General features: G+C 47.8%; 1 protein-coding gene across 1 annotated transcript in view; it reads right to left on the bottom strand.

Annotated features, from left to right (window-relative positions):
- The window catches only part of LOC116940051 (A disintegrin and metalloproteinase with thrombospondin motifs 7-like), an 89,355-nt gene extending 87,371 nt beyond the window's left edge, over positions 1-1,984 (bottom strand). The window contains exon 1 of the mRNA XM_032949325.2: positions 933-1,984. Within this exon, the coding sequence (XP_032805216.2) occupies positions 933-1,083 (151 nt within the window). The 5' untranslated portion in view covers positions 1,084-1,984. The remainder of the gene's footprint in view (positions 1-932) is intronic.
- Between the last annotated feature and the right edge of the window lie 14,749 nt (positions 1,985-16,733).

Genomic DNA, 16,733 nt, shown 5'->3' with positions numbered 1-16,733 from the left:
CTCAATAACAGGAAACCTCATGACATTCCCACTCTGGGCATTTTTCTATATTTAAAACCCCATTTTAAAGTCTCAACAACATTCCCCGTTGACACAATTCCAGCAGTCCCCTAATTTAACGTTTTCCCACATCTAACAATTTGACTTGTCGCTTGCAAAACTTGACAGATATTTCACTCTATGTCCATGACTGACCAGTAAGTAATACAATACATCACAGCAGAGAACCACTAAACACATATAGCAATGCCAATACAGTATACGTAAATATGTACTACCTGGTGATTTGGCATTCCAAGTTATACACCTTGTAAACTTCTACCCTCAGAGCCAGGTTAGTCTAACTTATGTCCAAAAAAAAAGAAATTCGTGTGCTTTCTTTGCAGTGGCAGCACTGAGACTATCAATAACCACGCACTTGAGAGCCAGGCTAATCACACAGGTGGCTGCCCGGATTAGATATCCAGCATCTCAGTGGCCTGTGATGCTCGGTGCTATCGGAGTGCCATGACAAACCAATTACTAACTCCCCACAGCCGCCTCGTGAGAAGTCGCTCCAACATCATCCGCCGCACAAGTAAAAACTAACAGAAAGACAAGGGAACTGCTATAACAGTACAAGAAAAGCACGCATATATACTTTATTTTACCAGGTAAGGCCCCACTGAGCTACATGGCTCTTTTTTCAGAAGCGACCTGGCCACAATTGATAGCCCAACGAAGTGGCTCATCACGTGGACATTAACAGCAGTAGCCACACACTCTAAACGCGCGTTGACTCTAAGTGCGGAGGGAAAAACCGGCGGGCCCCGGAGAAAAAAAAATCCACACATACGACAGGCGGTCAGCTCGCACGCAACGCACGGACGCGTGTCCCTCAATCCAGAACGCACACGGAGTTTCCACGGGGGTCAAAGGGGGGTCGGGCACACCTGCTCCTGGGCTCGAAGTCGCGTCGGCCGAGTCCCAGGGGCGGCTGTCGGGGAGGTCGCCTGCAGCGAGCGCCCCAACACCCAGGGCGGCCAGAAGGGTCACGGCCAGCGGCACGAGGGTCGCGTGTGTTCGGGGGCCCGCGGGCCGCATGCCTGCGGGTGCGCGCGACCCTCGGGTGTCCTTTCACGTGTTGGTTCTCCTTTTGATCGTCCGCCCGCTCGGTTGGTCGGCCCGGAACCACAACAGCTGCCGCCGGTCGGTCTCTCGGTGCAACGGGGGAAAGTGTGTGTGTGTGTGTGGGGGGCGGTGGCAGATGAGCAGTAGTGTGGGGTTTCGGGTGGCTGGGTATGCGGAGCGGGGTGGTGGGTGGCGTGAGCCGTCTTTGTTTTCAAAAGTTCAACAACGACCGCCGCCGCTGCTGCTGCTGCTGCTTCTTCTCCGCCTTCCCGACGGCTCTGATGAAGCTCCTGTTTGAGACGGTCTGCACACACAGAGGCTTGAAGGGCGCACCCCCAAACCGAACTCCCAGATTAATTAAGTGAGCTCCGTGAATCAGGTCTCTTGCCAGACCACAATTTTCATGCAGCGAACTTGAAATAACCCAGACGAGCCAGACTTGCTTGGAGGTGGTGGTGGGGTGGTGAATGTCGGGGGTGGTGGCGGGGAGGGGAAGGGTTGCTCGCTCGCTGTCGCTCTCTCTCTCTCTGCGAGACGGAGACTCTGAAAAGCAGTTATGCACGTCGCCCCGAGACCCACAGAGTAAAAGTTTAATAAGTGCGGCTGTCTGAAGGGCGTCAGTCAGTCGGGACTCGGGGGTGGGGGAGAAGACCAAGGGGTGTGTGCCGAGAGTCGAGCTGCGGCTGGACAAATCAAGAGAGCGAACGCTGTTTGTGAGTGGGCTGAGCTTGCGTGGCCGTTTGTGTGGGGGAGGTAGGGCAGAGGGGTTTGCATGCCCTTTATGTTTTTGGGAGGCTCGGAGCCTCAATGTGCCGCTTTGTGAAACGGAGCAATCCGCAGCTGGTGTGTGTTTGTTTGGAAGGGAAGAACAGGGCTGGGCTTGGGGAAGGGCTTTGGCTGTACGTGTGTGTGTGTGCAGTCTGCGGTTCGAGTTGGCCCAACTTAACAAGGCAGACGTCATGTAATACCGACGGATGGGAGGTGGGGGTAGAGAAAAAAAAACAGCGGCAGAATCCGATCTGAATATTTTCATTCCCTCTGGAGTGTTTTTTTCGAGCACAAGTGTTATTTTTTTTTCGTTTCTCGTGAGCTGCTTTGCAGCAAAGCTCCGTGGTTGTTACCACTGCTGAATACAACAACAAGCGTCTTCCATGAGTGCAATTCCTTTGCGCGCACACGGTCTAATTTTTTGTTTACTTTTTACTAATAAACAAAACATTTGCACGGCTTTGGGGAGGTTTTCGTGCAGCAGTGGATTGACCATGGCTGCTGATGATGACGACAATGATGAATATATACAGATGTATTGGTATACAGTTTTCTTAACTGAACATATGTATGTATGTTGAACTTCTTTCTCACCGTACGTAGCCAATCGTGCTAATGGGAGGTCCGGGGGAACGAAAACAAACTAAACACAAAAAGCAGTTCTAAAGAAATAAGTTTTCAATCTAACATATCTGCTGGAGGAACACAACTGGAAACAAACGGGAGTATGCATGTATGTATACTTGGCGCAGTTCCTTAAGGCAACTTTGAATGAAATGTATGATGTACAGAGGACAGGAGGAGGTTGGAGTGTTTTTGGAAAACTGCAGTTAATGAAACGCAACACCCCAACGTGCCTAAAGAACGTGTTCATTCGGTGCGTACTACCTGGTGTGACGTGGATTAGAAACATTCACAGACAATTTGGAACACAAGCTGAAAAATCTGAAATGCGCGTGCAGAGATGCATGCTTGGGATTACATTGAGAGACAGAGGAACACATGGACCCGGAGAACGTACACCAGTTACATATATCATATTGACTGCTTAAAAATAGAACCAGTTGCTAAAACAAACAATAGCCAGTGTTTGCGACTAACAATAGAGTTTTCTATTTATTTAAATATTTAAACTGGAAAATCACACGAAGTGGAAAATCATTTGCAAGGGCATCCAGGGTACCAGCAGTCAAAGAAGGAGGGTACAGCTCCTTAGAGAATGCGCACCAGAGAGACGGAGTGATGAGATCGGCTCATGTGCAGGAGATAAATGGATTGTTGCATCGCAACACCATGAGTGATGGCGACAGCTTTCTTCCAGCCATGGATAAATCATGCCTGATGATAATGATGATTATTATTTAAATAACATTATCTTAGACATTGAGGGAACTGAATATTAGCAAAAATAAATGATTGCTTACAGCTCTTTTGTCAATGCACTACTGGATAAAGGTCCTTCCATGCCCCTGTCAGTAATAGATTATTGCGGGTTCGATGGAAGGCAAGTCTATGGCCAATTAAGATTTCCCTTGCAACGAATGTTAGCCATGGCTGATAACAAGTGTGCCATGGTGGCGAGACGATTACTACCTTGCCTGGTATACATCAGGTCGTGGGTTCGATTCCAACCCTGACACTTGAATATTTGGAGTTTGCATGCTCTCCCCGTGGTTGCGTGGATTTTTCTCCGAGTCCTCCGGTTTTTCTCCTCTACGTTTAGAATCAACATCACGCGTTTAGAGCATTTGGCTGCGAAACATTTCTATGTGATAAGCCACTTCGTTTGAGCTATCAATTGTGGCTCGGTTGCTTCTGAAAAAGAGATACATAGCTCAGCGGGCCTTACCTGGTAAAATAAAAAGTTTTTATAGTTTCAGTTTATAAACTTGTGTCGCTATGTTGTCGGCACGATGTGCTTATCACTGCACCACCCCTCTCCTTCATATGAAAATTGTATTAATCTCGAAGTGAGCTTCCAGATACACGCCTCCATAAATCAACTTACGACTGCCATTGCTTGACAAATTAAATGGTCCCGAGAAAATGTTGCACTTTTAAGAGAATAACGATTTCTTATATCGATGGATCAGGAAATTGCTCACCAAGATAGTTGACCTAAATCCTGAATTAAATTGATTCATCAATGCCGCCAGATGTGGCAGTTGCACACGTAAAACACTGACAACGTACCAGCGTTAATTGGGGTTTTGCCCGGGTATTGAGTCTCTGCGTTGACAGCTCCGATTAAGTGGCAGGAACAGAATAGGGCCCGTGGACACCGCGGACTTTAACCTCGCTGGAGCCGTGGAGGTTTCTCTGGCGAGCGGTGTCACAAATAACCCCCGCGAACGACTCCCATTCAGTTTTTGTTTTTGAATTCCGACACAAGGGATAAGTTTGTGCCCCGTTGCTGCCTGTAGTACTGCATTTACACAAACCTTCGCTTGGAATTCCGTGAGTTGCGGGCTGGCCTTTGGAGAGGAATTCCGCTCCTATTAGGGTACTGACATTCCTGGCTGACTCTCGGGACGGTCGAGTGCAAAACAATATATTCTGCATAGATGTAGACTATAGCCAATGACTATGGCTACGATTCGATTTTGGAATGTTGATATTTAGTGGAATTCACAGCCGAGGTACGGGATACAAGCAACCTTTCACGGGGGGGGGGGGTCATCCCCCCGCCCCCCCTCCCCCCATTCCACCCCCCACCCTTCCCCACAACGTACAGAATTTATTTAAAGGAAATAAAATAAGTTTGGAATCCATGTGTGTCTACAGTAATATCCAAGATTGTACGGGCCTTAGTTAAATGCACAATTTCCGTAACCGCCGTGCCAAGATTGAAGTCTTTCCGATGACCACTCATTCAAAAGTCAGTATCCTAATGCTTAAAACAACGTTTGGGTAGTGAGGTCCTGAATTGAGCAAGCAGTATTAAATTCCACATTTCCACGGTTCCATTCATTTATTTCGTATCCATCATACCGACTTAGATCAATGATGGCCATTTGTGGCCGCACAGGTCTGAGCGCGGATAATAATGGAGCTAAAATCATCAGCTCTGCACCGGTCCCCTTGCAGCTGACACTCGAGCAGATGAGTGAGGCATCATCTACTCTTGACCGCAGACGTTCGTGTTCTGGTCACGATCGACATAGTTGCACTTCCTACGGGTTGCTATGCCCCAGCCAACGTATGTCCCTCTGTCCCTGATGGAAGTATTCACCACTCACAAGTCTACGCTACTTGCAGTTTCATATCAGAAGCTGCCGATGTGTTGCCTGCCCGCAGTGGCGCGTTCCACAGTTGGAGCCGCGTGCTCTCCGGAGATGAGCTGAGAGGTTCCGCGGTGATGGGTAAAAACCCTTCCACGATTTGTGTCGACTGACAGCAGGAAGTGTATATGCTGGTATAGTGACTGCAGTGCCGTGACCGTTCTGCATGGCTGGTGACCGTTCTTATGATGTTTGAGGATGCCGATAGCAGCCAAGGGGTTAAGGCTGTCTGCATCGGTCGGCTTGAGGCAGCCGGTAATGCTCCTGCAGCCTTCGTTTAACACCGGGTCGATTTTCTTTGCATGTACGGACCTCTCCCGTGCAGTGCACGCGTACCCTGCTGCTTAGTAGCAGGGAGCCAGTGCAGGTGACCTGAGTGCAAGATGCATTTGCTCTCCGCTTAGTGTTGACCAATTTTCGGAAGATGTTACATCGCGAGCTCACCTTCGCCCTGGCTATTTCGACGTGCGCCTCGCGTATCAGAAACCGGTTGAGTGTTACGCCCAGCCAGACAGGATTTGAGCGACGAGTCTATTTTGCGCCGTTCCATGTGACCTATGTATTGTGTGTTTGTCGAACTTCTTTCGCACCGCACGTAGCCAACCGTGCTAATCGGAGGTGCGGGACGTTGACATCTCACTTAGCATCCCTGTTCCTTAATTGCAAGGTGGGTACTTGGGTCTAAATTAGGTTGGCTCGTAGTTGATTTCTGTTGGCTGAGAACAGTCAATCCCTTGGATTAACAGAGGTAATTGACTTCCCTCCAAGTGGGGCAGCCTCTTAAGACGGTGGTGTCCATTTTACTGGTCTTGTAGGAATAATAATTATTGTTATGATAGATTCGTATTGCGTCGTTCACGATAATTGCATCTCACAATCGCTGGGGAGCCACAAACAAGCAAGAAAGTAGTAGTCAGGTGGTGCGAGCCAGTGCCACAATTTTCCCAAGTTCTGTGGTCCTATACGTAACGATGTTTTAAGTACATTTTGTGAGTGTTAATACATGATAGATCAAGCTGCGCCTGGATGGAACATGAACTCACGGACTCATGATTTGGGAGCCCTACTTACTCAGAAACGGAGCTGAATTCCAGGCGAGGTATATATCGGTTACAATGGACAGCAATTTATTATAATTGAATCCATCTGTATGGAGCTTTGAGAGCTATCCACTCTGGTGTGTGTGTGGGATTACTCGTGCGTCCTTCCACACACACACACAATACCCAATAATAAATACTTTTCCCAACGCTAAAATGCAGTAACTTCTTGCAAATAAACTTCTTGAAAATAAATGTAGGTCCTCTGTGAGATCCACTTACACATAAAACAACAGGTAAAATAAGAATAATGGGGGTTAACACTTTAACTGAGAGGAGAAGGAGATCTCAGTCACAGTAAAACAAACCTGTTTTTTATAATACTCTTTGCTTCTTTCGGTAAAGTCACGTAGGTAGAAGAACAATAATAATAGATCACGGCGTTTCGATCGCCACACAAGCAACCACCTGCAGACGGTTGCTTGTGTGGTGATCGAAACGTCGTGATCAATTATTATTTTTCTACCTACGTGACTTTACCGAAAGAACCAAAGAGTATAGATTCCTGCAGTCACGAAAGCTTCAAATCAAAACTGTGTGTTTTTTATATTAATTAACCTATTATTATACGTATTGCTATGCATATTATGCACCAGCCCAACAGATAGTGCACAATACAATACGTGAGAATCATAAGACACGCTGAATATGGAAATTGGTCTAATAATTATATTTGCTCATCCAAAGTATGGGTTAACTGCATAGGGTACTGATTAAAATAAAACGAATGCGCGTCTATGAGTATATATATTATTCTGATGCACCCACTGTTTCTAGTTTTCATTATGTCTCTCAAAAGGGTATTCTTAACCCGTGCCCTGTTGCACTAAGGTGGTATTTAAAAGCCAAAGACAGTATGAAATCTCCGGCACTTTACGAGCGTATTATGAGCCCGCTGGAAATTGCTCTCCATACATCACTGTCAGTGTTGTCGTGAACATTGCATTAATATGCGCAATGTACTCCGATGAGCCCTTTGGAATGAGTCCCATTACCTGTGCCAAGTATTACCACAGTAGCCATCAATCTGCAATCTTCAATCGGGTGATGCGAGCCACGGCTTCAGTCACAGCTTGGCTTTGGACGTGGCACTGTTGCTACGGTTGGGGACAGCGCTGTTTGTCGAGCATCCCGCTAAGGCTGGCACAGCACAAAGTCAGAATCAGAATATTTATATTTCCTTGTTTTCACAGATGTCCAACAAGGGGCGGGTAAAAACGTTTCGGCAACAAACAGGACAACAAACGCGATAGGAGTTCAAAGTATAGGAAAGGGGAACAACATCACTTTAAAATATACAAATCTTTTTTTTTATCTTACCAGGTAAAGCCCATTGAGGTATTAACTTATTTTTCAGAAGTTGACAGTAAGCACGGCTGCCACGGTCTCCCCAGCGCCGAAGTTTAAACCGGGCACCCAGGGACGTGCGGTCAGGGGAGGCAGGGGATGGTACAGCCTCACCTGCCATACTCCAATGAAAATAGCTGTTACGAAAAGTAACAAAAATCATAAAATATTTTTTTTCCCACTGATCTGTGTTATGTCATTTCTGTATGATTCTAATCATTATTATAGTCAAAATCGCCAAATATGCGGAGCTCCGTTGCAAATGCAGGGACAGACGAGCTCAGCCTCCTCCCCACTGATTGCGCAACCCCTCAGACACTGGAACAACAAAGCGCGTGCCTGTTCCTATCTCTCTGTAATGATTGGAATCATGCAGAAATTACATTTATAACATAGATCAGTGGAATAATCTTAATTCATATGTTTTTCGTAACAGCTATTTTCATTGGAGTATGACAGGTGGTGTGGCTCTGCCTGCCCCGTACCCAACGTTCCTGACGCCACCACTCGACCGCAGGGATGACCAGGATATGTTCACGTAAGAGCCGCTCAGTGCGGGCAGATGCATCCTGGCTAATGGACTGCATTGTACTCCTGGCGATCTGGATTCAATTGCTGCCCACCTGCAGCAGCAGCAGCAACAACAACAACCACAACAAGCGCTCATTGTGATCCACGGAAGCTGCTCAAAGCCCAATCTTCATGTCTCCTACACTGAGTCTCAATCTGCCAATCCCGAAAAGGTGAGCGCTACGCAAGATTAACAGAGACGGGGGGGGGGGGGGCTTTAGCCCTTAAGCCATTGATCGCAACCCGTTCCTTCCAAGCTCTCACCGCCGCCGTCACAGGCAAGTAAACCAAAAAACGACGAACGCGTGTAAATTGGTTACGGATTTTGTGGGGGTTTTCGTGCAAAAAAACAAAGCCAGCGTGGCGGGCATTTTAAAACAACACCACTTGTCCTGATTTTGGCGTCGCAGCAAAGTCAGATGCCATTTCCTCGCTGATCGATTCGCTTAAGTAGCTCCGCAATCAGAGCTCGTCGATGACTCGGTCAACACGCAACCCCCACCCCCACCATCACCGTATTTGCGAATCACCGATGGTCGATTCGACCTTGTTGTGTTTGCATGCCTTCATGAAACATTTCAAATATATAGGTGCCACTACACAGTTGTCACCTCAGAATGCTCCGAGAGCTCAGTTGACAACTGTGTAGCTCTGAGATGCAATTGCTGTGAAGGGCAAAAACCCCTACGTGATGTCCACATCCCCAGAGCATTTCGAGGTGATTTGACCCGTCTCGGTTCACTAATTTTTCGAAGGACCCTTTTTTTTCAATAAGTTACGCTTTTTTCCTGAATATTTCCCAATTGTGCTCATTAGCATCACATAATGGAAACGTTTCCATGCGTAACTCGGAGAGGAAGCATCATCCCATGTTAAAAAGAGGTCTAGAAGGGCTTCACGCTGAACAACTTACTTCTCAGATTCCCTCAATTGCCTCTTATCCACACGTTTCTGACTTATTCACATATCCCATTGAGATGTTCATTGTGTGGTAGTTAAACTGATATGCGTTGTAGTCCTCAGAGTTGGCACTTAGCCACATTAATGATACAAAGTAGGCAACAATAATTTGGCACACAGGACAATGGCCATATAATAGAGTTTTTTTTTTAGGTTAGATCGCATAAATATATAAATGTGTCGTTAAACCCACCACCACCCGACACAGCCAACTAGTAAGGGTTGTCACGTAAACAGAACATGCCAATTCGTCACTAGTACAGCACACCGGTGTGTTGGAGAGCCAAGCCACAACATTTACAATCTGAGTACGACGTTTCGCCAGTAATTACAACCAGCTTCATCAGGCGACAGCCAGATTTGTGGAGAAGTCCACCTGTTTCGTTCCTTACATAGAGGCCTGGATGTGATGACAACACTTGTGCTCTCTTCTTGCGCAAAGTGGGGCAGGGGAGGGGATTAATGAATCGATGTACATTATGCGTGCGCATTACGCGAGCCCAATGTCTCGTTCATCACCCGAGCACAAGGGGGCTGCTACGCAAGCATCTTGAGCAGGGCTGACCTCACAGCTACGATGCACTTGCGCTGAAGAACACAGAGCGTTTTGGAGGAGGGAAAAGCACGACCAAACATCGCTTCCACTTTTGATTTAAAGCTTTCGTGACTGCAGGGATTCATATTCTTGGTTCTTTCGGTAAAGTCACGTAGAAGGGAATCATATGTTGTTTTATAGTTGTATTATTTTATTGTTTCCCTTCTACGTGACTTTACCGAAAGAACCAAGAACATATTGCTTCCACTGTTGGTTAATGCGCGATAGATATACGGAGACCACCGAAAAATAATTACACCGGAACGTCGTTGAATGCACGTAAGCCTTTGATCCTGCTTAGCGGTAAGGGGCCACAGGCAATAATGAGAACACGCAACTCAAACTCAAGAATTTTAATGACAAACACAATCGTTCTGCATGGTGCTCGTGGGTTAGCATGCATATAAACTGACAACAACAGCAAAAACTCAACACATTCTTCAATAGCACTATGGCCTTAAATAGAATATATACTAGGCAACGCTTCGGGCACTGAACCTTCTTCATAGCACATCAAAGGAAGAGGGCAAGAACAGGCAGACCAATTGTCAAAGATTTCAAAAGGACGGCAGCATCTCGCAATCCGGAAATACGTGCATAAGAGAGCAAGGTGACGATAATAGGAGAAGCTGGAAACTCACACCTGCGCAGGTGTGCAGACGATGCAAAGGGGGCGACCGTCACAGATGGTGGACGATCAGCATCGCTGGTGAAGAAAAAGGATTTCTGCAATGGTTTTGGACACATGGCGTAGAAATGAGGGAATATCCAACACGATCTTACAGGGCATGAGAAGAAGAAAAAAAAGAGAGAGGATGACCCAAGATCAATTGGACGACAAATGTGATGACATGAATTGATAAGCCAGCGCAACACCTGACAAAGGCTGTGAAGGAGTTGACAGTGACCTCCCCAAGGCCGCTGCGCTTAAGGGACGAAGAGGAATAAATAAATAATGATACTCGGCCTTTTTGTCAATGCACCTCTCAATGAAGGACCTCCCCATGCGCACTGCCAGTCGTAGGGGATATTGACCATACTTCAATGCAAGGTTGGTGAAGGCGGAGTGCATGACCGATTTTGATATCACTCGCTACTGATGTTAGCCATGGCCGGGAATGGAAATCAACTCTGCAGATTCATAGCGCGGTGCACAAACCACTGGGCCACCGCTCCATCACAGCCCACGTTAAGAAAGATACCACATTTAGCGGGATGGGTTATTTTTTCGTGCAAGCATTGGTGATTTGGACTGATTCCATCAACGGACTACACCGGAAAACTTGGTTTAGTCATGGGCGGCTGAAACCCCACATTTGAACTCGGGTTTTCAGTGGTACCAGCTCAGAGTGCTCCGGACAAAGTATTGGCCCCCTGAGCCTCCAGACGACCTCGGAGTGCCTCACCTTGATGATCCATTTTTCAGTTGGGACGACTGACAAATGCCTGGGCAATTCGCTACTGATAACACTTCGCTGCATCGACACCCGCCGGTGGCTTAATTGTTTTGCGGTGCATTCATTGTAATGATTTTTTTTGCCGTGGGTCAACTTGGTAAGGCGGTTGCTCCCGATGCCTATTCATAGCACTGACCATACGCAGACCATTGTACCAAATACAAGGACACCGATTGATTGAACAAATAACCCCTGAGTGTTACAAATGTACGGCAAATATTAATACTCCGCAATGTAATCACCGTGTTAGTAGCTTAGCGACGTGTCTGACACCGATACTAAGGCAGCCCAAGGACCTGCGCAGGCACACACAGCACTGGACTCTCGGGAACAAATATTAGACAAACCTGAAAGAGAGAAAGCCGTTCTGAATCGTGCGTGTCCTTTAAAACGCAATACGAGCTGACTCGAATGTGTCCGTATCCATTTATTACATAGCACATTAGTCCCCACTGCATTACAGCACGCTGATAGTGAAGGTTACAATTATGGGGATAAATTGAGATATAACGACTGACATCCTAAACCCATTCATCGGCTTGCATTTGAAACAAACGATCCCGGCATTCCTGGGAGACGTCCCTCGATGGTATTGTTTCGTGAGAGAGAGAGAAAAATATCCCGTAACATTATCTTGCATTGGTTAAACGTCCCAGAGTGTCCACCACGCGAAACGTCTCAACATCATTATTATGCGTGCGAATGTATGGATATCAACGGGGCTTCACTACGGCGGTCCATTCAGTTTAAAGGGGCCCCTTTGCAGGCTCGAATCGCGTGCATAATGCAGGAGGCCACCTGCTGGTCAGGCACGTGGGACATATTGCAATTCTGCGCACGCGAATGTCATAACTTCACCAGGTTTAAGCCTTAACAGACTGTTGGGGCAAGTGTTGTTTGCGAGCACCTTGTGAAGGCTGGCACGGCACACGAGGGGGTGGGTGGCCAGCACAACGCCCGGCCGCCCTTGTCTTCCTAGTTGGCAATGTTTTTTTACACACTGAACCGGGTGCTCATTTGAGGCTGGGTCGACCTCGGGGGAGGCCTAGGGCTGCTTCAGATAATAATCACTGATGTTGGTGGCCGTGAGGGAGAATCTAACTCGGGTCGCCGGGTTCGCAGCGCAGCGTAGCAGCTAACCCGCTGAGCTACCGCTCCCCATCCCTCACCCCGAACGTCCCACCGACCAACAGCCGCTGCACGCACGCACGGAGCGCGCACATTCCCGACGTGCGGTGTCACAGGGTTAGCGCAGCGCGCGCCTGGTGGCATTGCAGTGGGGACCCGGTGATCGGCTGCCCCCCCCCCTCACCTCTCCCCTTTGGCCGCCTGAAAAATATCCTGTTCTCCAAGACCCCCCCCCCTCACCGCCAAATCCCCCTACCCAGCCACAACCCCCACAAAAGCCACGGGAGATATCGTGCGGCGGTGTTTTGCGACGAGATATTGGGAGAGGTTGTGAGCCCCTTTCGCGTTGGGCTCACCTCCTCCTCCACCGCTGCTCCTGCAAATGTGATTACCCAGGCCGTGAGCCATTGCTGGGCGGACGTGGTGGTGGTGGCGGTGGTGGTACATTTTGCAGGGGGGGGGGGGGGATTGAAACCTCGTCGGTCATGTGGCTGCGTTTGTTCGGACGTTTTACCAATGCGGGCGTTCAATGACGTTTGGTGGACCTTCAGAGTGTCTAAAATAGACATTAGCCAGACCGTAATCGCACGTTAACAAACAGTTTCAGTTTATTTATTTCGGTATAGCCCCGTAAGCCATTCGGCTCTTGAATCGGGTGCAACCACAAAAAAAAACAACACGAAAAAGAGCAACGAGGCACGATAGCAACTTCAGTCATGACAAAGTAACGCCTTAAATACTTTTGGGGCAAGTCCTGGAGGCTGGCACAGCACACAACGGGGTGGGTGGTCAGTACCACGCCCGGCCGCCTTTGTCTGCCTCGTGGCGATGTTTACACACCGCACCAGGTACTCGACCTCGCGCTTGGCCCAGGGCCGGTTCAGATGATCGACACTGGTGTGCTGGTGGGCCATGAGCGGGATTCGAACTCGGATCGCCGGCTTCGTAGCGCAGCGCGCTAATCGCTTACAGTCTGACACCTCTGCACATCCGATTAGCATGGTTGGCTACGTACGGTGCGAAAAAAGTTCAACATGCATGTGCGCTTGAAGAGCTTGCAGACCACGGAAGAGATAAACGCCAGGCGGCATACGCATCTTGAGATAGTTGCACGCACTAATCGAATTGCTGGGGCACTTTTAATAAACAGCGTGCGTCAAACAGTTGTTGAGTGGGCTGATTGCGCCGTGGGGGCTATGGTAAACATTTTCACTTGAAGCGTTCGTGAATGAGAGAACATTCAAAAGGTCACGCAATTTACCCATTGTACCAATTTCACGTCGTTTGAGCCAAGCGTATATTTTACTAACCAAAGACAATGATCCCCGTATAGCCTTAACAGACTGTTGGGGCAAGTGCTGTTTGCGAGCACCTATGAAGGCCGGCATGGTTCACGCCCGGCCACCTTTGCCTCCCCAGAGGTGATGTTTACACACCGCATCAGGTACTAATTTGAGGCTGAGTCGACCTAGAGGAGGCCCAGGACTGGTGCAGATAATCGTCACTGGGTGTTGGCCGTGAGCGAATCGAACTCGGGTAACCGGGTTCGTAGCGCAGGGCGCTAACCGCTACACTACCGCTCCCGACTATTTTACTTAACAAAGACGTGATTTGGTGTGATTAGTAAAATAGCCAGTGGTGGGCCCGATTGTCAAGAAAGTGTTTCTTCTTCTATATGTGTTAAAGAAATAATGAATTACATTAAGATTATTGGTTATTGATGCATATACGGAAATGTACGGGAGTATGTAATGCATATACTGTCCGAGAGGTGTAACAATGCATTTTTCACAAACGTATATCTACTCTTAAGCTCATGATACACATATCAAATGCCGTTTGTAACAAATTATGTGTATGTATGTTAAGTGTTTGTGAGTTCACGTGGTCCTTCACCCACTAGTTTATGCTACATTTACCCTAGTGGCGATGTTTACACACCGCTCCAGGTACTAATTTGTGGCTGAGTCGACCTATGGGAGGCCCAGGACCGGTTCAGATAATCGTCACTGGTGTTGGCCGTGAGCGGGAATCGAACCCGTGTCGCCGGGTTTCATAGCGCGCTAACCGCTACACTACCGCTCCCCACAGCGGCCAAAATCCACAACTACACGTCCCCCGGGCTCACCCAAACTTGCATCGGTTTCTGCGTCTGTCCCTGGGAGAGGGAGCGAGGGAGGCAGTGATGGGAGCGAGCGTTGAGAGTGTGATAGCACGAATGACATTTTTGCCAGAACGGTTCCCGAGATTTCTCATCGTCTTTGTTGTCACGGCACGCTCGCGCCCCGTCGTACAAATCCGTAGCCAGAGGGGGGCTCACACCGTCATCCAAACCCCCAACCACCATGTTCCCGCAAAATGAAAAGCTAAACGGTGCCGAAGTCCCAGCGAGACCCATACACACACACACACATCTCCACTCTTCATGAAAGAAAGGGGTGACCCCGTTACCCGCGCGAATAGCGCGAGCAACCTTCAGCTGAGCTCTACGCACGGGTTCTCTCTCATTGGGGAGAAAGCGGACGATTTTGAGATCGCAAGGGTTATGGGTTCAAATCCAGTCCCAGGATTCGATCTGCCTTTCATCCCACCTGGGTCTATGTGATCGGCAACGCACGGTAAACTAGACATCTTGGTGCGATATCAGCAGCTATACTTTGCTAACGATGCATTGATTCGAAGGTTGACATTGATTTCTATTCTCGCAAATGCATTGTTCGAATGGTGCTCGAGAGAATCGATTTAGAAAATACATATTTACGGGTGACGACATTTCGCAACTTACATTTAGGTAGTTGGAGCTCACGGAAAATAAAACACTGCCGAAATGCGAACCAGGCCATTGGCTTACACTTGTGTTTCAGTGTGCTTGCTTAGAAAGTGGCTACGTGTGACGATAAAAGCAGTACGACGGAAACACTTTACATACATTCACCTGATTAAATAAAGGACGATGATCTACAACCTTGCCTCTATAGTGATATAATCCAATGTGTATGTATGACCGTGCGCTCGAGCTGAAGCCTCCGTTCTGCGGTGCCGTTATCTGCGAGATACCGTAGCCGGTGTGTGGCCCTGGTTGGTGGTCCACAGATCCCAGATTACCCCCTTTTCGTGCGAGCTGCCACATGGGTACAGCCAAATAGATTCGAGAACGAGAAACCCGGCCGCCCGACTCGCGAAGGACACAGGTTTAAACTGGGGAGGGTGATTTCACACTTACTTGCCTGGACATGTTTCGCGAACAGTGACCCCTTCCATTTGCTTCGAGTGTCGTGTTGTTGTTGTTATGAATACACTTCTACATACGTACCTGTACGGCCCTTTGTCGATCCACTGTTGAATGATGGCCTCCCTACACCGTGCGGTTTTTGGGGGTGATTTGACCATACTTCACCATGCTAGATGAGGGCTTTCCCATGCAGCGAGGCCTGTTATGTGACTATACTTCCCCACGCTGGTCAGTGTGAGCTGTTGAAAGCAGGAAGCGTAGAAGTTGGAGCACAGAAGCAGAGTGCAACAGTGAATTTTGCTGCACTGCCAGTCTGCAGCCTGCCACGTACAGCTACCGTGTACAGCATATGCATGCGTAAGCCTTCCACCGGGTTTTCAAATGGGAGTTTACCAATGACTGATGGCTACTTAAGAAACAACCCAAACTAAATCCCACTCCATCATGAGACCTCCTTTGCCAGTACCAAAATATGAGAATAGGTTTTTCCTACTCTTTGTTTTTTTTTTCGGTAAAGTCACGTACTGTAGGTAAAAAAGAAATAGAATCAAATAAATGAAAACTAAATTGAATCACGACGTTTCAGGCGCAACACAAGCGTCCTTCGTTTTTTGTTTGCATTCTGACCACAAGTATCGTGGTTAATGTAGACATTATTCCTTGTAAAAAGGTTTCAGTTTTGTTGCCAGAAAAAAGCGGAAAAACCTATTCTTATAAAAGCCACTCCTTTCCAACGGACGAAGCACACTGTGGTAATCTAATGATTGATCATTACTCGGTTTTACTTTTATGGCCATCTTGACCGGGTTGACCTTGTAAAATTGCCTATGTAGGCCTCTAATTACCCATGTAGGTAAGTTCTTACCGGCCCAAAAATAAACTCTGATGAAATGGCAGGTAATTTTGGAGTAGTATTTGGGAGAGAGTCTCCTTCAATCCCTCCAAGTCTATCCACCCCACGGCAGAGAGTAGGTCGCAGGTGTCGGGGTAAGGTCTGGATACTTCATTGTCTCCCAAGACATCTGTCCAGCGTGGATTTAATGTATGAGAAGGAGTTATCTTAGATCTCACTTAAGTATAAGCCCGTTTACTGCAATTTGTGTAAGCATGCAATTGCAGGGTTACACCTTTACCTTTTGAAAGTAAAATTAGTCTGCCGGTCAATTTATTTTAAGATGTACATCT

The sequence above is a fragment of the Petromyzon marinus genome, chromosome 1 (genome assembly GCF_048934315.1).
Source record: "Petromyzon marinus isolate PM22_M1 ecotype Great Lakes invasive population chromosome 1, UKy_Petmar_22M1.pri1.0, whole genome shotgun sequence".
Lineage (NCBI taxonomy): Eukaryota > Metazoa > Chordata > Hyperoartia > Petromyzontiformes > Petromyzontidae > Petromyzon > Petromyzon marinus.
The sequence above is the reverse complement of the archived record's forward strand: the minus strand, read 5'-3'. Positions and strand labels throughout refer to the sequence as shown.